The following is a 24,688-nucleotide window of genomic DNA, read 5'->3' on the forward strand; positions in this document are numbered from 1 at the left end:
AGTCCTTCATGATTCCAAACTTCTGATGTTGGGTGTTTGTGAGATTCTCACTCTGTTCCAGGATCGAGTGTTATGGACATGTACCCTCTGACCAGGATGGTGCAAGGTACAAGACAGATCCCTCGCACTCACGAACGAGAAATCAACATCATGCTTTACAACCGATATTTTCACCAAGTACTTACTATCTGTTCTGAATCCATCATGAGGGTAAGTATGTGTTGGCTCTTCAGAAAGAAAAAGGCAAAGCAGAATTTTCTCTTTTTCGAGGTAAGTCTTTGAGTGATTGAGTAAACGTAGTGTCACGTGTGATGAGACTCGACAGTAGAGCTATTTTTAAGCGCTCTCGAACACACGAAAAACCAGTATTTTCAGCCAGCTCAGACGGCATGCTGTTAAGCTGCATCTACAATTAAATAAATAAAGCTAGTTTTTACTATCGGAATAGGAATTTTAAAGGAAATATACCAAGGAAGGAGTAACTAGGATGGATGGATGGGTAGATGGGAGGGTGGATGGATGGATGGACAGATGGATAGATAGATAGATTTTTATATCCGAGCTATGGGCAGAGGCTATGGTAAGAAGGAAGGGAGCGGAATTTGTAATGTTTCTATAACTTCCAGAGAGGTAGGATATGTGCCAAGAACCTTCAATCCATGATCATATGTAATCTTCACACTGATTCTGTGCGGACAGATAAAGGGTTCCATTTTAAAGATGAGGAAACCAGGACTCATGGCGATCAAGCCACTTGCCCCAGATTGCATAACTAGTAAGCGTCACAGCTGGGATGTGTACCGAAGTTGGTGTGATGTCATCACCGAGCTCCCCAGAGGCCGGGGTACGCAGCCATCCTGAGCGCGTCTGTAATTACAACCATTGAAGCCATCTAGCAGTGATGGCTGGTGGTGTTTGCTTCAGAGGGCCATCCTTTTATTTCACGCATGCTCTCCAAAAGGAGACATCTGGAGCAGTAGAGAGCATCCTCTGCAGACCCTTTAAGTCCCCTCTCGATCTCTGACCTTCTGTGCTCATCTGCGGAGATTTTCTCAGGCCAAACTCTCGGGAGCTCGGTTAACGATCACCTAGTTCTGATAATGCCTCATAGAATAAGTAGAGGAAAGCTAAAACTCAAACCTACTCTGTTTTCCTGAAATACTGACCTCTAGGGGGGAATTGGCTTCTCTGGAAGGGGAGAAGGGGAGAAGGAATGCATCTAGGTGAGTTTTCATACTTGAGTGGTTGGTTGAAGAGGAGTCATTCTTCAGGCAGAACATGGGTGACCTCTGAGACCCGTTCATGTCACACATTTCTCTTCTCCTTTAAGGACTTTGTCTGTACTGGGGGCACTCAGAGATTGAGAATGTGGGCTCTCGGGCCAAACTGACCTCATTCAGGTCAGCCAGTGGCCCTTGGTTGGCCTCCAGATGATTCCACCAGGTCCCTCTGGTCCTGCTCTCCCTCTTTGAGTCCAGCTGCAACAACTGTCTTTCAGCTCCCTGGAGGGACAATGGGCCTTCCCATCTCTGGCCCTTTGCTCATGCTGCCTCTGCCCCACAGACCTTGAGGGTGACCGTCTGTCTTGCCAGTGAGTTTCGTTACTCACCGGCAGTCTAGTTTACATGTGAGCATGGCATATCCACGAAGAAGGAGAGATTTAGACCGAAAGGCTGAAGGTCTAGAGCCTTGACTGTGTTTCCAAAGGGAGAGAATGATGTATCCTGACATGTTTCTGGATTTTCTGATTACCCCCAGCCTGATTACAGACAGCCTTCTCTGAAGTCTCTCTCTCTCCCCCTCCAAGAGCAAGGCCCATGTCCCTAATTAGAACACTTCTTGGAGAAGTCAGTGAGCTCCTTCCTCAGGGTTCTCTCAGATTCCGTGCTGTTCCCAGAGATTCTGTGCTGCGACTCCTAGCTAATTTGGGTGAGCGTCAACAGGGAATAAATCCAGTCTGATTTTGTCTGCTGTACTTGCAGTGGTTACATTGCTATCTGGCCACTACTCTTGCTTCGTGCTCACAGTAGCAAAATTGGCTACTTCCTCCACAGCCAAGGCTGCCTAAAATAGTCGCTGCCTGTCTCGGCCACCTCGGTGTGCCGCGGACACGCTCCAGGATCCCACAGGAATGACTAGATGGCACTGCATCTTTTAGAACTTTCTTTGATCAAACCAACATTCAGGGCAGAATGTTGGAAAAGATTTTAGAAGAGCATAGTACCCATTCTGAGGCTGTTTTGAATACTGTTAAATTTTCGTAAGAGCCGAAGGGTATATGGATGATTTGATTTTTTTGTTCTTTCCTACAGGTTTGGGAACTCGAGACTGGCCTCCAAGTATACCAGATTTTAGACCCTCATGGCTTCAGTGTTGAACTGACTTCTGCAGCTGTTGATGAAACTGGATTTCTTTTTGCCACAGGAGCGTACAATGGTCAGATTCCCATCCAGAATATGGCCTCCCTGCTTTAGTGCCCTGAGAGTTTGTGCTAGGAACTCATTGTGTGGGTTAGAGAGAGAGCGTGAACCAGCTGGAATATGTCCGCGTGACAGAGAGGCTACTCTGCCCGACGGAATGGGCATCACAGTACTGTCACCGTACCTCACATCACATTCGTATTATTGCTGTAACGTTTGTGAAGGTCTTTCACGCGTATCTCATTCTACCTTTGGCAGGACTTGTGTTGCACTGACTCCTTTTGTCCTTTTACTTTTGGGGACCATCAGCTAAGAGATGGATGTTTAGACTTCGTGCTTGCTGATAATATTTTTACCGACAGTAGCTCTGGGGACTAGACAGAAATCCAGCCAACTTTGTTATACAACACCCAGAATTCTGTATTGGACCCCTTTATGAGTCCCAGCTCCTTGGGGGCATGTGCCGTGTCAAACTCGAGAGGATGTCAGGCTCAGGTGGTGTTATGTCCCTTGCTGCTCCTCCTGCTATGGAGCACTGCGTAGAACTTTCTGGAACTAAGCACTCCGGCCTGCCTCACCTTTCACCTCACCTTGCTCTGACTTCCCACAAAAGAACTACTTTATCTAGACAATATGACCAACTTGCATGCACTACTCATAGTTTATTTATTCTAGAGATATATTTACTAAAGAAATTCTTGCTTGTAAGCCAGTTGGTGGGATGAGTGAACATCCTGACGTGAAAGTCTGATTTTCGAAGTGTGACAGATCGCAGTACACGTGAAAAGAAATCATGAATGCTAAGTTGATGGGGCATGAATAAACGCAATGCTCCACGTGTGGGACGGTTCTTAAGAAAGCCGTTTCAACTGCTCTACACACACATGAAAATTAGTTATAATAGAAGTTCTGAGCATGTACACAACTGTTACCAGGCATAACCATCAGCAGTTCATACAGATGACTAAGACGGTGTTGTTTTCACGCAAGCAAGTCCTATCTCATTGTTAGTGCTAGGGTCTAGAATTTCCTTAAACTTGGGCAGTTGGTTCTCCTCAGAGGTCACTGACAAAGATGCTGCACCATCCTAGGTCACCCTGCAAAGTAGGGTTCTCTGACTCTTGGAGCAGCTCTGCTCACAAGCCAGCAGTCTTCCTTATCCCCCCCCCCCAACCTAAGCTGACCAACTCCTCTCCCTGCCCTCTGCCCCATTAAATCTGACTGCCAAAGTCCCAACGTAGCGGGAAATCTGGGCTGTGACACTGTGGGCCACACACCCAGGACTGAAGGAGAGCATTTCTCTTTTCACTGTTTGTATGACTATGTTCCTCCATGACCATAAAGTCCTCAAGGGCAGGAACCATGCCTGTTCACTTTGCATTCACAGCTCCTCGCATAGTGCTGAGTATAGAGGGAAAATTTAGTCAGTGTTTAATGATGTTGTGAACAAATAAATGGTAGGAGTTGTGAGTATTGCTGACAGAGAGAAGCTGGCAGAAGGAAAGAAAAACAGCACAGTGAGAACGTTATGGATGTCCAACAGGAGTAGAGCTGGGGGATACGAAGTGGGGGTGGTATTAGGGTCAAGCGAAGGAAGGAAAGTGCTGTGAGGAGCCGTCCACTAGATTCCAAACTTGAGGTGACCCCAGAAAAGCCCACGTGAAGAGGATTCCTACACGGAGTGATGATCTAGAAATAGCCATTCAACAACCACGCTGTTTATCACATCTCCTGGCCCCTTCATCAAGCTCCCTTAAATCAAATGACCCAAGTTAACTGTAAACAAAGTATGATTTCAAATGTAAGAAGAAACTCAACACCGCTGTTGCATGTCCTTCCCATGTAACTGACAAAACAACTCAAAGCTTGATAGATTCCTATGTGCTGGAATTCTCTTTAATGTTTTATTACCCAATAGGGGCAAAAGCCTTCAAACACATCAACACCTTAGGAAATGTGATGTCATTGGATTGATCTTTTACTATGAATGACTATTGTGGCATGATATTAGGTAAATAGAAAGATACTGGGGAGTATTTAGCAAACTGGAGGGTTTGGAAGAATAAGGGCAGAAAAGATCCACTTCAGCCAGAAAGCTCAGCTAGGAGAGTCCGAGTGTTTCAAGAAAACTGTCACAAATTTCAAGACGTTGCCTAGTCCTGTTAATTTTATCAGCCTGTGACAAACGAAGGCATACAGAAATGTATTCTGTGCACAGCAAGACTAAGGAGACTCACACATCAGTCTTAGCAGGAAATAAATATACGATAAATTGTTGGCAGAAAGCTTTCAATTAGATCAATTTTTGTCTGAGATAAAAGCCAAGCTTTCTATAAATTACTTGTACCTACATAGTCTTTTTCTTGTGTGCTCAGGAACAATTAAAATCTGGGACTTTGGCAGTGGGCAGGAGATGAAAGTGTTGCCGGAAGGGAAAGACTGGAAGGAGGAAGAGCACTGGCTGCGACGCCTGATTTTCCTGAAAGCCCAGGAAAAACACCAGTATTTGATCCTCGCCTTGGAGCGCAACGGGAAGATCAAGATGGTCCAGGTGTGCAATCCCTGTTCTGTATCTGTGCTCTGTGCGCTTTCTTGGGAACGTCAGTGGAGTACTGGATGGTCCCCATCTCACTCTTCTGCCAGTCAGCTGAGAATAGCATTTCTCCACCAGTCTTCCTAGGAGGCTCCTAACTCAGACCATCCTTGCCCAGGTCCAAGACGAGAGCAGAAAGAACAGCTGCTCAGGGACAGCTTCTCACCCACCAGCGTTTGCCAAAGGATCAGTCAGGACCCCCTGGAGCGGGTATCAGAAAGGTGAAACACCCACAGGTGCCCCCCCCGCCCCCGACATGCTGTATACTCTCATGTGGGGATACTCCACTGGCAGAGCTGCTCCCCAGCAGCCTCTCTGAAGGGGAGCAGTGATTTCTCTCTGTCCTTAGAACGCATAATGCATTCAGGGACGCTCAAGTCACTTTTTCAGTTTGTCACCAAAATTGCTTTGTTTACTTTAAGGTTAATGATGCAATCTGCTCAGGGCCATTTCGGGAGGATTGAGGTAGGCTCATTTATTTTTTTCTGTGAGTCTATTACCACCGAAGAATGCTAATGCCTACTTCATATTTAAAATGAAGGCTAGATCATTTATCCTGGCTACTGAGTGGATCTCTCTCTGCCTAGAACTCAAGGACTCGTTGACTTTATTATTCCCCTTCTGAAAGCTGAGAGCAGAAAAAAAAAAATCTTAAATTAGGTTAGCAATCATGAAATTTCAGCATTGATTAAGGTGACTGATGGCCTTTCTGCTAGAAAAAAGGAATGAAAAACATCCCTGATTGAATATACTCTTCCCATGTGGTCTGAGCAATCCGAATAGCAGCATAGGAATGTCTTAGTAATACGCTTTACAGCACAACAGCGGACTGATTTCCCTTCTTTAAGGGAATGCAGTTGACCGTCAGTATGCTTTTCCTAACAGACGATGTCTTACAAACACTCCTTTTTTAACAACGGCAAAAAAATAGCCTGGTGCTGTTCCCACATCAAAATTGGTTTTGGTTTTACTGCAGCATTTGTCATTTTGGTTATTCTGGTTCTCCATGTCTCCAAAATCCGTGGACTGAGCTTGAGGAAGCCTGAAAATCTCTCTTATTTGTGCTTGTGTTCCTGCTCCGCCCTGAGCAGGGGCTCACAAGGATTGAGAGAGTGAAGAAATATAGGAAACCTTTTATAAAATATACAACAGGAAATGTTTGGGAAGGGTTTTTTTTTGTGTGTTTTTTTAAAGATTTTATTTATTTATTTGGGAGCAAGAGAGTGAGAGAGCACAGAGGGAGAAGAAGAAGCAGCCTCCCTGCTGAGCAGGGAGCCCGACGTGGGGCTGGATCCCAGGCCCCTGAGATCATGATCTGAGCCAAGGACAGACGTTTAACAGACTGAGTCACCCGGGTGCCCCAATGTCTGGGAAATTTTAGAGAATTTTTATTAATATTGGAGGGCAGAGCTTTACAATAAGCATACCGTCGAATGCACACTTCCTTATTATTTATGGTTAATGCTTTTTATTATTACTTATTGTTATTACTTGCCTATTAAAAATAAGATATGGTTTGATTTATATACTTATTTTCTAGAATACTGTTGACCCTTCAACAACATGGGTTTGAACTGCATGGGCCCACTTATATGCAGATTTTTTTTACAGTACAGTACTACAAATGTATTTTCTCTTCCTTATCATTTTCTTGATAACATTTTCTTTTCTCTAGCCTACTTTATTGTAAGACTACAGCTTATAATACATATAACATACAGAGTCTGTGTTAGTCATCTGTTTATGTAATCAGTAAGGCTTCCAGTCAACCAGGCTATTAATAATTAAGTTTTGCAGGAGTCAGAAGTTGTATGTGGATTTTCAACTGAGTGGGGCTCATCTCTCCTAACCTGCATGTTGTTCAATGAAAGTATTTTCATTCACTCATTCTTTTTTCGAAGAGCATTTAGGAAATGTGTCTCATGGACCAGAAAGATATCTTCCCTTTTGTCATGGAACTTACAATTTAACAGGAAGGATTGGTCTTGATCTACCTATTACAAGTGTTACAAACACTTGCGCAGAGAGCTCCGTGAATTGACTGTGGTGGGCGGTGCCCAGCCGAAGCGGAGTCAGGAGAGATTTCATTTTCCACTGGTTTCCAGTGAAATTCAACACTTCAGGAGTCACTTTGTGCACTCCACGTGTGCTAGGTGTTCTTCCAAATCCCAAGAGTCTATGGAAAATAAGGTATTTAGAAACTAGATTATTCAGACCCACCCTCCACTGAAAACAATGAAAAGTTCTGGATAAAACAGTTACTGAATCTCTCAACTAACATTAAAGAGCTGACAATATTAGTAATGAAATAGCAGACCAAAAATTTAGTGAAAGTGGAGCATGAAAGCGGTAAATGAAGAACTGAAACACCATTGTTTTTCTCCCAAGGGCATTTTCCAAAGCAAATGAGAGTTCAATTTTGGAGGCTCACCTCGTTAGGAGGGACAAAGAAGTCAAGTCCCAGGGCCTGCCTAAGGCAAAGAATTTAATACCATGTCCATAATATGCTGGGACTCAAAAGTTACACTATCATCATAAAGGTAAACCAGAAAGAAAGAAACCAGCCTCCAACGGCAAGGCAGGAAAAGCTGCCCTCACACTGAGCCAAGCAGGGAAGAAGGGAGAAGAGTAGGAAAACAAAGCAAGATGAGACAAAACGCTGTCCCTGTGACAAGTAGGATCTCATAGGCATTTGCAGGCTAGATCGGCAGTGGTTAGGAGGTCAAGGAGGTCTCAGCTATGGACTTGATTTAAGGAGGTCTAAAACTGGTAGTTTCGCAGGCATCTGGCAGAAACAAATACAAATCCATTCTGAAGAGAGGCACATTCCCCTCAGACCAGAGTCAGGATAATTAAGTGCACGAGAAAACTAGACAAGAAGGTTTGGGCACAGAGATAAGTACAGCAACGGAACAAAAACAGGTCCATATACGACAGAAAGGGCACAGCAGATTTGTGTGACAAGAATATATTTTTCAATAAAAGGTTTTGGAGCAACATCTTTATGGGAAAAAAACTATAATTCTTTTCTCCTAAGACTATTCCTTGTGGATTAATGATTTGAAAATATTAATGAAAAGACAAAACAATACAGGTTTAGCAGTCAATATAGGAGATTGTCTTTTATGAACTCAGGAGAAAAAGATATCTTAAATAAGACTCAAAAATCACTAATTATTTTTAAAAAATGGATATATTTGGTTACACTAAACTAATAACTTTTCATCAGAAGTCATCATAATTAGAATTAAAAGCCAAGAGTAGAGTTAAAGAAGAGATTTGCAACATATAATAACCAACTGGATTAGTATCCTGGGTTCTTAGATAATAAATAAGGTAAATAGTTCAATAGAAAATGAAAAAAGATAGGCATTTCATAAAACAACAAACCCAAATAGCCAATAAACATATGCAAAGTTGCTAAACCTCATTAGTAATCAAAGAAATTCAGACTGGAATTACAATAGATATAATAGTAACAATGTTGCCAGTGAGCAGTCCAGTGCTGGTCTGATTTTTTTTCCTCCATAACTTACTTACTTTCTCTGCAAACTTAGATGTTATCTTTGTCCCAGAAGCTTAAAGGCTCTGCCTACATGCATATGTTTTCTCACCAATTCCACAGAAGACTTTTTAATCTGCAGTCCTAGATATTTCTTCCAGCGTAGGAAATGTTTTTGTAATATTATTTGTTTATTAAACATCTTTTCCACATCTGTTTCTTTTTCTAATTCAGGAATCATACTATTTGCAGATTGGGTCTTCTGACTCTATCCTCTCAATTTCTTATATTTTTCTTTGTTTTTCTTTTTAATCATGCTGACTGTTTTGAAATATTTTTCTCTATTGCTAAGCTATTAGATTAAGTCTCAAAGGGAAATTAATTCCCCTTCAGTTCACCAAGCAAATTCTTAGATTTGAAGGCCATGTTTTGTTGTCGTTTCTGTTTTGAACTTCCTTGAGGACTCTTCAGTGTTGCTCAGGTCAACACCCTCCCAGCAGCCTGGCCAGGGATCTGTTCTGCATGTTTTGTCTGTAGTTCTTCTCTCTGGATACTAGCCCCTCTTAGCTACATTTCTTTTTCTGCTCACTAGGATTTGGCTACTAGAAAAGCGCAAGAGTTGGCAGTCCTGAGAGGGTGAGGTGTGCAGCCATGCTGTTCCTGAGGGGTGGGTGTTTACAGCTCCCACAGCACTCCCCCGGTAGAGACCACAGCAGGAAGACCACCTGCTTCCCATTCTCTCTCCCAATTTCAGAAGTAAGGAAGGCTCCGCCCAGCTGTTCAGCTACTCCTCAACTCCTTGGTGGCAAAGAACACTAGGGTATATGTCATACTTCACCTTGTCCCCTGGACCCACCTCCTTCTGGGGATTTAAACGTATTTGTGGAGTAATCATCATGTTCAGATCTTACTGTACTTGGACTCTCTCCCACTCTGGGCCCCAGGCTTTTGTTCAGCCCAAAGGGTAACAACGCCATAATGACTTTCTTTCCCCAAATGCCAAACTTCATTCTCTTCTTGCCTCCAGAAATTGTTCCTGGAGTCAGAGCTGGGAGTTGAGTGCAAAAAAGATGTACCAAACCTCTATCTTCTCAGACTCTCAGCAGCATTAAAAAAACAAATAAGCAAAAACTGCTTCAGTAGTCATATTCTGGTACTCAGGGAACTCAGCTACGGAGTGATGCACTCAGGGGAAACCCCCGTACGGTCTATGTCTGTATTCTTAACATCTTCAGACCAGCCCTTAATAGCTTGAGCTGTAATGTCTTTCTTGCACTTACATTCTTGGTTTTATTTTCCCAACTCTCAAAAATGTGCTTGTGTCACTGCCTTGTCCTGTCACAACTGTCACTGGATGAGATTCTTCAGGCCTGGCCTTCTTGCCATGTCATACGAAGGCAGGTAATGAACTGACTAGGCTGTCAGTGCAATGTCTGACCACAAGAGAAGGAAACAATAGTCATTTCACAATCTCAGCTTTAAGGAGACAGAATTACATCTTGCCTGTATAAAAATTTTTATAAATTTGGGATAAATTTGCCCCCAAACCGTTGTTGATAAAAACCATAGATTGGGGTGCCTGGGCTCAGTCAGTTGAGCATTGGACTCATGATTTCGGCTCATGATCTAAGGTCATGAGATCAAGCCCCACGACGGGCTCCACACTCAGTGGGGAGTCTGCTTGAGATTCTCTCTGCCCCTCCCCCCACTTGTGAGCACACATTCTCTTTCTCTAAAATACATAAAATCTTTGGAAAAAAAAACATAGATTGGTGAGTTATTATTGTTGTAATATCATGAACAGAGTGGTGCGGGAGTTCAGAGATTTCGAGTAACTAACACCAAAATAGTTCAAATTCTGAAGACCCTCTTACTTCCATTTACCTGTCCTTCCATCCACGTAACTTTATGTGTTTACTCCTGTAGCCCTATTTGTGAATCCCTTAAAGCAAAAGACCTTCCCTTACAAGGCGATTAACATAATACATGTTCATAGCACCATGTGAACTGCGATTTTCCAGGAGCACCAATTCCTGATGGCCTATCTACCAATACCAACCTCAGATAAAAAGTTTCAGCACTTAGGGGTGAAATGAAAAAAATAAGAGCAATTTTTCATGAAACTAATGTTGCTTTTTATATTTAAAGATTGTATCTTTCCTACTTGTTGGTATTAAACTATAGCCTTTCTTGTCATAAAATGATGACAGCAGAGTTTCCAGTCCCCTTCTCCCCCATCTCCTCTCTTGGTAAAATTAAATGTTATACCTCTAAGTCAATATTCCAAAGTCCGGTTGTTGTTGTTGTTGTTGTTTAATTTTACTGCTGCATGGATTCAGAAAGATTGGGAGCCACTGTGTCCATCAGGGGGCACATGAGCTCAACTAAGCTATTACTCAACATGTCAATGTCTGACCACTTCCTAGACATCGATGAACTTCCTTCTGCTCCCAAAGTGGCACAAACTAACCAAAGACCCACCTAGCAGGTAGGAGGACCACTGGCCAGTGCTTTTAAACTAACACAGATAGGAGATAACAGAGACCTTAGATCACCTAGAAACATAATGCTTTTGAAAAAAGAAAGAACTTTTATCCATCCACTCAATGAAGTCCTCATTTTACAAATAAGGAAAATAAGGCCCAAAGGAAGGAAGATCCTTTCCTCAGGCTCTTGCTAGAACTGAGACTGGAAATGTGTTGTCTTCATGTCTAGACCAATATTCTCTCCACTTTACCACAGCTGCTCTCATCCTAAAAGATCTGTGCTCTACTAGCAAAATAACCAACCTTAAAATTTTGACTTTTATCCTCATACAAAAATTAAAAATTCAAAAATTAATAGCATCTCAACAATAATAACAATTAGAAAACAGGATGATCACATTATAAGAGCAAACAAAATTATAAAATACCTAAAATAAATTTAACAAAAAATATGCAAAAATTTTGTGAAAAAAATTCCTAAAGAACATAAACAATCTGAAAATATGGAAAGATACACCATATTCACAAGTTAAGATATCATAAAAATCTCTTTATTACATTCAATAAAAATAAATGTCTTAAAAAACAATGAAAACATAAGTCACACACTGTGGAAAGAGGTAACATACTGTGTCCCAGGTAAATGAGAAAGTATTAGGAAACAGAATTGCTAAAGAAATCCCACAAATCCAGAAGAAAAACAGCCCAAGAGGAAAATGGACAAAGGACAGGTGAGAAAACCCAAAATGGCTCACAAACACATGAAAAAATTTTCAGCTCACTAAATTAGGAAAATGTGACTAATATAATCAATACATTTAAAATTTTATTTTAAAATATCCCATTTTAAACCCATCATAAACCAAAAAAAAAAAAAAATCCATTTAAACCAAGTGTTGGAGAGAATGTGGAGAAAGGAAAACTCTTATGTAACTCTCATGAGGGTAGAAATGGGTAACACTACTTTGAAGAACCACTGGGAACATCTAATCAAGTCAATAATTGCATATCTTACAATTTAATAATTCCATCCAGGCCTACGCCACAGAAACTACGGCGCCTGTCCCTAAAAACAGGCAGTGAAAAATTGGCAGCAACCTGAACACCCTAGCAGAAGACTGGAATACACTGTACAACAAAGTCTTACAATCCTATACAGGAGTTAAAAATAAATGAACTAGACTTCCATGTGATAACTTGTATAAATCTCAAAAATATAATATTAAGGGAAACAAGAAAGTTAAAGAATCATACAGTTTATAATTTATAAAAAGGTAAAAAGCCTAAAAAGCAGGGCGCCTGGGTGGCTCAGTCAGTTAAACGGCCGACTGTTGGTTTTGGCTCAGGTCATGATCTCAGGGTTGTGGGATCGAGCTCCGTGTCAGGCTCTGTGCTGGGCATGGAACCTGCTTGAGATTCTCTCTCTCCCTCCCTCTGCCCCTACCCTCCTAAAACAAAACAAAACAAAACAAAACAAAAACAAAAAAAACCCTGAACGCAAGGGCATTACATATGTACAATAGACACATACATACGTATAATAATATATGATACACACATATGTAGAATACATGTGTAAGTTTATGTGGAAATATTAAGATTTTCATAACCAACACCATATTCGGGTTACTAATGACCTCTAGGAAGGAATAAGAAACAGGAGCTATATTAAAGAGGGCTAGACGGGGCTTAAGATTTGATAATGACAATGATAATTTGATAATGATGTATCCACCACCTTGACACCCAGGTGGTCAGTGCATCATTGTATTTTCTATTTTTCTCTGTATCTTTAAAACAGCTCAAAATAAAATAGTTAATTGAATTTTTTCGCGTACTCACTGTATTTCTACTGAAGGGTAAGGAAGAGGATGCGTGTCTCGCGGTGATATGGGAGCTGCCCAACGTCGTGCCTTTCCTACAAGACGGGAATCACGCCGTGCATCTGAAGACAGCTCCGAAACACAGGAGCATGCATATTCCTTTCCCAGATGTTGAACTGGTGGAGAAAAACTTTTCTCAAAGTGTTCACGTAAGTTTCATTTCTTGATATTTTATTCCTCTTTATTATGGGAAATTATACAAGGGTAGAGAAAATAACGCATTGAACTTATACAGTACTAGCACGCAGCTTCAGAAATTATGTGTGCATGGCTGAACTTACTCCTTTTTATTCCTACCACTTCCCACGACCACCACAAAAGAATTACTTTGAAGCAAATCCCAGATATTGTACCATTTCACCCCTAAATACTTCAGTATGTATCTCTACGTGATAATGACTCAAAAAAAATGTCATGACACCATTATTTTTAAAGATTTTTTTCTAAAATAACTTTAAGAAGTCCTTGATATCATCACACAGTGTTCAGATTTCCAAGATTGCCTCATATATTTTTAGAGTTTACAAGGATCCGAACGAGGTCTCTTTGTGGCATTTAGTGGAAAGTGTCTTAAATCTCTTTTAATCTATAAATATCTTTCATTTCTTTTTCCCTTGCAGTTTATTTATTGAAAACACTGGAGAGTTGGTGCCATGGTTTCACATTTTCTGTATTTTGCTGATTGCATCCCCCTGGTGTGATTTAAGGAATTCTGTGTGTACTTCCTCTAGCCTGGTTTCACTGCATGAGTTTGATTTTATTTTAATAAGACTCCATACATGCCACCATATACTTCCATCAGGATTCACAAAATGACTGGTTGTCTTTCTTTAAAAAAAAAAAAAAGATAAATTGTTTTAAAACCTGTAAGATTTTTTCATGAGGTGCTTATATCTACTCAGTGTCACAGGAGCATGTGTTCACAGCTGAGGGGTAAAGTGGGGGGCATGTTTCAGGCTGAAGAACAGAGAAATAAGGAGACTGCCCTCTTTGTTCCCATAAAAATGTAGGTCGACTGACTTTTCTTTTTTTTTTTGGAGACTTTATCCACTTTATTTGCTTACTCCAATATTAGCTCAAACCATTTACACTTTTCAGTTTTTACAAGGATAAGTAGTCAGAAACTAAAGAATGCAAGACACCACAAATTCTAGAGGGAGCAATTAAAGAAAGTCTTGTTTTTCACCTGTCATTAGTGAAGAAAATGTAATTTAAGAGAGAATAATATAACTTGCTTCAAAGAATTTTGGCAACTGTTCTTTTTAAAGATTATATTTATTTTAGAGAGGGGGAGAGAGAGAGAGCGCAAGAGTGAGGGGAGGGGCAGAAGGAGAGAATCTCAAGCAGATTCTGTGCTGAGCCCAGAGCCTGACCAGGGGCTCCAGCTCACAACCCTGAGGTCATGACCTGGGCCAAAACAAAGAGTCAGTTGCTTAACCTACTGAGCCACCCAGGCGACACTGGAAAGTATTATTTTATCATACTATGGGGAGATATTGTATTATTGTCCCTCAAATTTAAATGTTAGTTTAGCACTGCAGTTCCAATTCCATTCATAGTTAATTTAAATTAAAAGTAGATTTCATTGGTTGCTAAAAGATTTGAAATGAAAATCCACAGTGACCGTCGTCGCCTCATGTGTGCCAAAGTTGCAAGAGCAGAACCCATCTCCTTAAACAGTCATTCTAGGCCATTTCGTCCAACTCCACACGACTGGAAGCACTCGGTTTGGTTTGATGTTCCTTGTGAGGAGCTAATAAAGCCAGGACGATGGTTCACGCACAGTGAGCCAGATCTGATGCAGCTGGCAAGGTATTACATGTGAAATGAAAAGGGCTCACTTTGGGGAAACTTCTGTAATAAATTATTGAAGTAATAAATGAAAGTGCCTTTTAGGATCATAATAAAAATGTAAATTGTCTTTGAGTTTTGACCCTTACATTGTGTATGTATGATAATTAGATTTATAGCACTTCCTTTTTGCAACATATTTTAAAATTATAGATGGAAAATTTGTAAAGTCACTTCGGGGAAAAAAAAATTCTCTTAAGACTCTCCCATTTATGAAGCTCTGTTGGTTGAACACCGCTCTGCAGCCTGCGTGGTTCTTAGCCCCGGGAACGCAAAGATTACTGAGGTAGGGTACCCGTCCTACTATGGCAGCAGGGCAGGAGCTTGGAGGGTTGGGCCAGGCGAGGGCCTAATTGCTGATTCGGTTGGAAAGAATGACCAAGACTCAGCTTGGCCCAGATAGGAAGTTTCTAGGGGGAACGGAGAAGACAAAGTGAATGCCAAGTGGAGGGGGTAAAATGGAAAATGTCACAAAGGTGAGAAATGGCATGGTTTGCGAGGGATAACTGCAGGTATGTCAGTGTGGCTGTGGGAGGACAGGGAGGAAAGGAAGATGGAGATGGACAGAGAGGTAGGGGCTGGATCGTGCTCACGGTGTTATGGCACTTGCATCTCGTAGAAGGAAGGAAAAACGAGGAAGGGGCTTTAATGAGAAATGGCCTGATCAGGCTGTGTTGTGGGTGGCACCAATGACGCTGCTTCGATGACAGTTTGGAATGGGACAGAATTGCAGGCAGAAGATCAGGCAATAATCCACTGTTTGAGCTGAAGGACATAAGGCCATGACAGTGAAGATGGTGGAAGAAGAGATTTCAAACAATATTTAGGTGGCAAAGTGGCAGAACTTGGGCTTCGTTAATTAGGGATTGATGTCATGCAGTTGAGAGAGGACAGATCTGAGAGGAGGAAATCAAGGACAACACGGAGCTACCCTGAACGGTGGGCTGGGACGTGGTGCTACCAGTGAGCTATAGAATGGAATGAAATAACGTGCTTGAAGGAGGCAAGAAGTTATACATGTTAAGTTTGAGATACCTGTAAAAAATTTCTAAGTAACTAAATATACAACCCTGAAGCTTATGGGAGGGAATGACTAGATTATTAGGACATTGAGACTGGGATGATTATTAAAACACAGGGGACAAGACTGCCCAAAAGGAGTTGGAAAAAAGACAAAGCAAACGGGGTAGAGGTAAGGCCTCAGCATGTTAATAACTAACAGACTGGCAGATTAAGAGGGTATCAAGTAGGAAGCAGAAAAGGAAAGGTCATACACAAACAAAATTAGGAGTCTGGTGTCAAAGATGTCAAGAGAGTAAGAAGTTTCAGGAAGGAGTAAGCAGTTGGGAGTGACAAGAATAATACACTTGTAATCTTTTTTAATTTGCGTACAGTTGACACACAACGTTACATTAGTTTCAGGTGTACAACTTAGTGATTTGACAAGTTTATACATTATGCCGTGTTCACTGCAGGTGTAGCTACTCTCTAGCCTGACACGCCGCTATCACAATGTCATTGACTCTGTTCCTTATGCTGTGCCTTTTATTCCCATGACTTACTCCTTCCATAAGTGGAGGCCTGTGTCTCCCTCTCTCCTTCACCCCTTTGCCCAACCCATCCCCTCTGGCAAACATCAGTTCGCTCTTTGTATTTATAGGTTCAATTCTGCCTTTTGTTTGTTTTTTTAGATTCCACTTATGAGTGGAATCATATAGTATTTGTCTTTCTCAGTCTGACTTATTTCACTTAGCATAATACCCTCTAGGTCCATGCATGTTTTCTCAAATGGCATGATCTCATCCTTTTTAAAATTTTAATTCCAGTGGAGTTAACATACAGTGTTATATTAGTTTCAGGTGTACAATATAGTGATTCAACACTTCCCTGCATCACCCAGTGCTCATCACGACAAGTGCCCTCCTTAATCCCCAACACCTGTTTCATCCATGCCCCCCCCCATCTCCTCTAGTAACCAGCAGTTTGTTCTCTATAGTTAAGAGTTTGTTGGGATGCCTGAGTGACTCAGTCAGTTAAGCATCTGCCTTCAGCTCAGGTCATGATCCCAGGGTCCTGGAAGGAAAGGAAAAGGGAGAAAAGGAAGGAAAAAAGAAAGAAAAAGAAAGAAGAAAGAAAAACTTAGTGATAAATAGGAAGTTTTCATGGGGGCGCCTAGGTGGCTTAGTTGGTTGGACGTCGTCAAACTCTTGGTTTTGGCTCAGGATGCTGGGATCGAGCCCTGTGTCAGGCTCTGCGCTCAGCGGGGAGTCTGCTTGAGGATTCTCTCTCTCCCTCTCCCACCACCCTTCCCTCTGCTCGAGTGCTCTCACTCTCTCTCTCAAATAAATAAATGTGAAAGAAAAACTTTTCATTCTGTACTATGGAGCGGAAGCCAAACAGTGAGTAAAAAGGAGATCAAGAAGGAGAATCAGCCGATGTAGATTTTCAAGAAGTTTGAAGGGAAAAGAAGGATGGCAAGGTGATCTCATGGTTGGTTGGTCCAGGAAGAATAAGTCAAGGCTGAGAGGAAGGAGCCGGTAGATGGAAGGGTGTATTTTGTTGTTTTAGTGAATTCAACAAGTTGAAAAACTTTAATGCAAAACTAACTCTATTTTACTAAATTTCATAGCAATTAGTAATAGTAAATTTAAGTAACTTTAAAAAATCATAATAAGACTTTGGTTTTAATGATAGAACAATGAAGTGTACACATAGCACTTGTACTGTGGTTAGATGCTGTGTTCGCAAGGTCCACGAGTCTGCTCCCTTCCTTCTTCAGAGTCCTGCCATCAGTGTGGAAGTGAACTGTATTGATTTACTGCAAGTAGAAGGATATAATTTGATAGCTGCTGGAACCTTAAATGGTGTGATTATCTTATGGAATTTTGTAAACTCTACCGTGAAAGAACTGTAAGTTGCATCTTTTTCTTAAACAATATAAAAGTTGTACTACAATTGAGCCAAAGCAACATTCAATACTTTTTTTTAAAGACAATAAGTAACAGTGGCATACCATTGGTGTTCTGATGTCCAAATCCCAGAATAATAGGAATACGGTGAACCTTAAGTATTCATATTCCCAAGTGCCTTGACTTTCACTCCTCTAGTACATGCTTTCATGTGGGATCTTGTCCAAATTTATAACCTCAGCAAAAAGTTAAAATAGATGTTTTAAACACTAATCTCCCTAGAGCTTTAAACACACATATCTGCCTATTACCATCTGGGTCACCAACAACACCCGTAAAGCCCAAAGCTTTGTCCCAGTCTACCCCTCCCCCATGTATCTCCTCTTCCTGTATTCCCAGTGACACCACCACCTACTCAGTCACCCACGTCGAATGGTAAGTGGCATTCTAGGCAGGTTTTCCTTTTTATTCACCACTGCAACACGTTCAGTGCTAACAAGGGGCTGGCATATGCAATTAAATAAATCAGTCTCAACCGATTAGATTTACCCAGTACCATGACCAAAAGCTTTACCACTCCCTGCTATTCATTTCTTTTCCTTTGTCGCCGCCTCCTCCTCCTCCTCTTCCTCCTCCTCCTCCTTCTTCTTGTTTGAGAGAGAGAGAGACTGTGTGTGTACATGGGCATGGAGAGGGGCAGAGGGAGAGGAGAGAGGGAATCTCAAGCAGACTCCCCACAGAGGTTGAAGCCAGACTCGGGGCTCAGTCTCACAACCCCAAGATCATGATCTGAGCTGAAATCAAGAGTCTGATGCTTAACTGACTGAGCCACCCAAGAGCGCCCACGCTATCCATTTCTAAGCGTTCTTACCATTGGTTGTAAAGGAAGTAATGTAACATTGTATTTTTCGCTATGGATGGTCATAAGTAATAAGCTCTCCCCAGTTGTGTAATTGGGCTATAAGCAAGGGCCATATGTGAACATCCTATGTGAAGGGAATTTGTAATATTGTACTTTGAGGTACAAGATGGTCAAGAACCTTAATGAATGAATAAAAATCAAGTCTATCTAAGCATTCAGAGGAAGGAAAGAGGTAGAAAAGGGGGAGAAGAGAGTCAGAAAGGACAAGGGAAAAGAGGGAAATGAAGAAAACATCTCTGTCTCTTGAGTTACCGTGCCTCACATACTCTTGGTCCTCCTGGACTCCAGGCCTCTTTCCAGTTTAACCCACTTTTTTTTTTTTTTTAAGATTTTATTTATTTATTCAACAGAGATAGAGACAGCCAGCGAGAGAGGGAACACAAGCAAGGGGAGTGGGAGAGGAAGAAGCAGGCTCATAGCGGAGGAGCCTGATGTGGGGCTCGAACCCAGATTGCTGGGATCATGCCCTGAGCCGAAGGCAGACGCTTAACCGCTGTGCCACCCAGGCGCCCCAAGTTTAACCCACTTTTGAGGGGACATACTCCTTTCTTCCTTGGACCCTGGATTGATTCTCCTCGAATCATCTCTTTCTGCAGGCTCCTCCTTTTGTACCTCAGCCCCATGTTCTCTTGGGCCCTGCCCCTAGAATTCTTGTCGTCCTTCCATTCCTCCCTTTCAACCCTTGTCCTTGGACTTTCTCACGACTGTATACTTGTCACTCGATGCCCATGTCAATAGGCACTGTGCAGTTCTTTACCGTCTTATTAAAGCAGTTCTCACACTGTGTCAGCTCGTACATGACTCACTATGAAGGGAAAGCAGATAGACAGGCAAAGGCCGTAGTCCTGCCGCCACAGCATGACGAGGGAAGCTCCCCTGAGCATGTTCCCGACTCGAAGCCGGAGATGCTCCGCATTTTGCCAAGAGATGCAAACCCAACACGCAGTCAGAGAAGATAACAGCCTAGTGAGCCACACATCGCATTCCCTGCCCGTGAGAACAGGGTTCCACAAGAATAACTGACTTACAATCACTTCAGTATTTTGCAAAACAAACAGTTTAGTACAGAACCGTCTAACGGAACTTGGGCCCAGCGTAAAAAGGCTCCGAAGTTGAAGGTGGTTTCCATAGTGACGGTGGAAGCCGTCTCTACCTCTACCTCAAACTTGCCTAAGGTTCCTTCAGCACTCGGGAGAGAGAGACTTCTCTTGCTGGTCAAAGCCTCGTGCGTTTTTTGGGTCCAAACTGGAAATTGTTCTTTCTCATTACCAGCCATTCAGCTCATCCATGGAACAGAAATATCCAAACAGTTTGAGCTGTACGTCAACAAGCTCGCAGGCCCTTCTTCAGAGCTTGCCCCACTCCCCTGTCTCTTCCTCCGTCACTCTTCAGTCCAAATCAGCAGAGGCGATTTCCACCAAAGGGAAAGGAACGTTTTGCTACAAGATCTATTTTCAGTAAAGAATGTTAAGTGTGAGTTCAGGAGCCAAGCATGAAGTACCAGTCTAGACGGTGTAGGGACCATCGCTGAGCTCCCAGGAACCAGCCCAGTAAGGTGTATGGTTCACTGGAAGCTGGGTCCACGGGAGATGAGCACCTAGGGTGGTGTAATCCCTGAAATACTTGCTTGTCTTCACTCAGTTCTAAGCTCCTTTAGGTTAGTCGCCCTATTTTATTCAGATTTGTCACTCCACTAGAATTCTGTTCTTTAAGCTTTCAAGACTTCCAGGAGGTTACATATAAGTGCACCCTGACCCACAAGTATAACTAGACCAGCTAATTGGACTGAAAGACATTTGTTTGTTTGTTTTTATTTCATGTCATTTTGGATTAAAAGACTTCTAAACACTAAACGGTCATGTTGTTATTCAGGAAGATAGGTTCCAACTCTACGCCTCCGGGTTTTCTCTTCGTGTTCAGTGATATCGACATTGCAGGAGTCGATTACCTCTGCACGGACGTGTGGTATAAGTGACGCAAGTTCCCTGACCCGTAAGTGCTGATTATGCGAATGTGTGTTTACGTCCAGGTACAGACCTGAAGACTGCTTCACTGTGGACCCTGGTTTGGATCCCAAACGCTTTAGAATTAACAACATACTGTTCCTCTTCCGAACCCCTGAATGTGCAAGGTAACTCAGTACTTACTGATCTGGAAGTAGTGACTGGGACGTCTGTGGACGGTGTAAAAGAGTTCTGTTTATCCCCGCACTGAGGAAGGTACCGCTAAGGGAAGACATAAGCTGGGCGTACTATTTGGCTTAAGCTTTCTTCCCTGGTGCCGTCTTTTGTAGGTGGGTGGTCCCCAGGGATCTGATTTGCTGGGTGGGGTTCTAATTTCCCTTACCACGTCAGCCTTACAACAATCTCTACACCAGTAGAAGAGATAGAAAATACTTACTTGACCACACTGCGGCCAAAATCTAATTCTATGAGCGCTGACATGAGGCAGAATGTGAAAGACCCATGTCACATGGCATCTACTAAAACTGAGCTGTCTCCATCCATTTCTGAGGGAGCAGGGCATTGTTTTTTAAATATTTAGGAAAAGCTATTTTTTCCTCTGTAGATATGCTTGAGAGCGCTGATTTTCAGGCAACACGTAACAGTATACATATCTCTGGGAAGAAATCAAAAGCAGCAGTGAGCCAGCATATAGCACCTTCCCCATTTTTGAAGACTTGTTCCATATTGACTCCTGCACTAGAACCTAAGCCACTTTCCAGCCCGTTCTAGCAGAGCACTGCTGAGATGGCCAGGCCAGAATGGATACCATAGAGAGAAGTTAGCCAGGCTTCCTGGGTGTCCACCTCCAGCCCCCTTCCTGCCATTTCAGTATCAACTTCTGGGACTAAATCTAGCCTGAGCTTTGGGACAGGGCAAATTTTTATTTCCCCAACCCAGGCAGCAATATATCTCAATTACCAAGGCTCCCCAACAGCGTGTACCAATATGGGACAGATGAATGTTGTAACACAAGATATAAGGTGTGATTTGTGTCTTAAGGAAGTGGCTCAGTACCCACAGATGATGAAAGAAGCAATCTACTGAAATTAAAGCAGAGAAGAGCCCACTTCAGGTGTGATGGAATATCTTAACTGTCCCTCCTTGGGTTTCCTCCCTGTCCTTGTAGGAGATCAAGTCAGGACTCCGTGTGCTCTTCATCCCAATGTGATTCTAGCAAAGGTCCACAGAGTAGCAAGGTAAGCAATAGAAAAAATATATCTTCCTGTTACACCAGTGTTGGTTCAAAAATAGTGATTTTTCCCATTTGAGCCCCTCCTTTGATAGAAGGTCAAGGTGGGAAAATTCTGTGTGTACATGTGCTTGTAAAAACTTGTTTTTTGAAAAAACAATGTCTACACTGGGTTCATCTGTTATTTTCCATATTTTCAAGCCTTTCATATCTGTGAATAATCAATACATACTCCTAAATAAAATAAATTACATATGCTACCTTTACCTTTCTGAAATAATAAAGCAATTCTAGGCAATCTCTTTTGCTGAAACGTATCACACACATTTCACAAGATACCTTATAACGCACTGGTTTTCAAACTCTGTTCTCAGTCCCAGTTTTACAGATTTTACACATTACATCTCTAGTAGGATTTTACTGAAAGGAAACTTTTTACTGCAAAACTTGTTTTAGAACCACTAGTTTGGTGAAAAGAATAAACTTACAAGGATGTAAGAGTCAGACAGACATACACTTCAATCCAAGTGCTTCTTTTATTTTCTGATTAGCTGTAGAGACATCACCTAATGTCTGAGTTTCTGTTTATCAGTAAAAAGGGAACAGCAGAGCCTAACTCGCATGGCTGCTAGGGGGATGGGAGACCACGTACACTAAGAACGTGGCACGCACCACACATGTGATTGCTCTCATTGTTAGGTCCTCCCTGAGCCGCGAGAATGCTGTTACAGACACCCAATTTGTGAGCATGACTTCCGCTGCAATACATTTTTCAGATGGATTAATTCAAAAATAACTTTAAAACTAATGCTTAGAAATATAAATTTAACAGAGAACAAACTGGGGCTTGCCAGAAGGGAGGGGTGGAGATGGCAAAATGGGTGAAGGGGAGTAGGAGGCTTCCAGTTGTACAGTGAATAAGCCATAGGAAGAAAAGATACAGCATACAGAATATAGTCAAATGGTAATGGAACGGCGTTGTATGGGAACAGATGGTAGCTACACTTGTGAGCGAAGCATAAGGTAAAGACTTGCCTGGTTGCCATGTTGGACACCTAAAACTAAAGTAACAATGTAACACTGTGTGTCAACTGTACTGCAATTTTTAAAAATTTTAAAAAAAAATGTAAGTTCACCTGAAGAATCTATTCACCCAGTATATCTCATTTCCTTACAATTTCATAGAAATACTTTCTCTTTTTCTCCCCTAATTCAGGGAAGCAAACAGAGCATACATGACAGTGACATTAAAGGTCAGTATGAAATCACCTCTCTTCTTTCTAACAATTCCTTTGCAGTAGTGAGTTTAGGTTATAGAGTACTCTTAATGAATGTACAGAATATTCTCTTTTTTAAAATAGATCTTATTTATTTATTTTAGAGAGAGAGAGCATGAGTTGGGGGAGGAGCAGAGGGAAAGCGACTAGCAGAATCCACGCTGAGCCCAGGGCCTGGTGCAGGGCTTGATTCCAGGACCCTGAGATCATGACCTGAGTCAAAGTCAAGAATTGGACGCTTAACCTACTGAGCCACCCAGGCGCCCCTACAGTATATTCTTTTTGTGCCTAAATGTTGAGGTGGTATGAGATTCTGTAGTCTAAGAGGCAGAATTTCCATTTGTAAATACTAATTCTAGATTTTTAAAAACCCAGTGCAATACTGAGGTTTCTAGTCTTCAGCCCATTTTCCTAAAACTTATACTAGATTCATAAGCCATTTTGGATGTGTAAGACTTATGCTGGACGTACATCGGCTTTTAGCTGTTATAGACAGGGCAGAGGCTTTTGTAATAGGATCAAAAAATAAACTTTTCAGGCTTTTCCAGTGATCCAGCATTCTATTTGCTAATGTTTTTTTGTTCTCTGCCCTGAGTGAAGTTTGCTGGGGTTGAAAAACTTGTTCTAGGGGAAAGAATGCGTTGGTTTGCTATTTTCCTACCTGTCTCCTCTTTTATGTTCTATAAAATTTGGAATTCCAAGTATTGCAAACACCCACGGTAGCTCATCAGCTTTTCTGTAGGTGAGCAGACGGATGTCACAGCAGGAGACCAACAGCCAGTGGACAACAAACATCCTGGAGGCACCAATGTGATTGATACTCAGCCGCCTGTCATTGTCACTGCTCATGAGGATGGACACCTTCGCTTTTGGACTCTGGAGGTGATGGGGCCCATTGTTTACCTGGAGCAGCAGAGAATGAGAATGATAAGAAGTAGTACTGAGTGAATCCTAGCCTTCTAAAGATCCACAGAGCATGCAATTCTAGTATTTTCCAACCTTCTAGCCAAATTGCTGATTTTGTAGCCTGCCCCCTGAAAGCGCTCCTCAGACTGTAATTCAAGAGGTCAAAACTGCGAAGTTAACTATTTCAAATCTTTCTTTTCTTTTCTTCCCTTTTAAGTTTTAAGTTATCTTTACATCCAACGTGGGGCTCGAACTTATAACCCCAAGATCAAGAGTCACATGCTCTACATACTGAGCCAGTCAGGCTACCCTAATCTCATGTAATATGATTACATGCCACTAAATATTTCATTGGATATGTAAATAATATTGGAGGATATTAAAGATGTATTATAGTAAAAGAACATAAGAATACTCGAATGCAGAGTATCTATAAATTTTTAGTTATCCAAGCTATTGGAAGAAGTTATTACATTGTATTGTGTGTCCTTAAATATTTTACAAAGAAAACATAACTTTTATTTACCAGAAAGTTTTAAATGTCTTGGAGCAGAGGGTGGTGGAGTTTAAAATGGGAAAACAGACATGATGGAAGGAAGGTCTTGAGTAGACTTGGTGATGATGAGATTGTTTGAGAGACAAGTAGGAAACCCAGGAAAGAGCAGCCACTTTGTATGACAGACGGTGAGACCCAACATCACGGAACAGCACAGCTCTCTGCTGGACAAGGCTTCCAAGTCTATC

The 24,688-nt window shown here is 41.9% G+C and overlaps 1 protein-coding gene across 1 annotated transcript in view; it reads left to right on the plus strand.

Moving 5' to 3' along the window:
* Positions 1–24,688, plus strand: part of WDR64 (WD repeat domain 64) — a 122,532-nt gene that overhangs the window by 75,300 nt on the left and 22,544 nt on the right. The window contains exons 13-21 of the mRNA XM_040636058.1: positions 62–210; positions 2,313–2,436; positions 4,796–4,971; positions 12,860–13,033; positions 17,515–17,645; positions 20,596–20,697; positions 21,699–21,768; positions 22,978–23,014; positions 23,781–23,920. Coding sequence (XP_040491992.1) covers positions 62–210; positions 2,313–2,436; positions 4,796–4,971; positions 12,860–13,033; positions 17,515–17,645; positions 20,596–20,697; positions 21,699–21,768; positions 22,978–23,014; positions 23,781–23,920 — 1,103 coding nt within the window. The remainder of the gene's footprint in view (positions 1–61; positions 211–2,312; positions 2,437–4,795; positions 4,972–12,859; positions 13,034–17,514; positions 17,646–20,595; positions 20,698–21,698; positions 21,769–22,977; positions 23,015–23,780; positions 23,921–24,688) is intronic.

This window comes from Ursus maritimus, unplaced genomic scaffold, assembly GCF_017311325.1.
Source record: "Ursus maritimus isolate PB19 unplaced genomic scaffold, ASM1731132v1 scaffold_2, whole genome shotgun sequence".
In the NCBI taxonomy this organism is placed as follows: domain Eukaryota; kingdom Metazoa; phylum Chordata; class Mammalia; order Carnivora; family Ursidae; genus Ursus; species Ursus maritimus.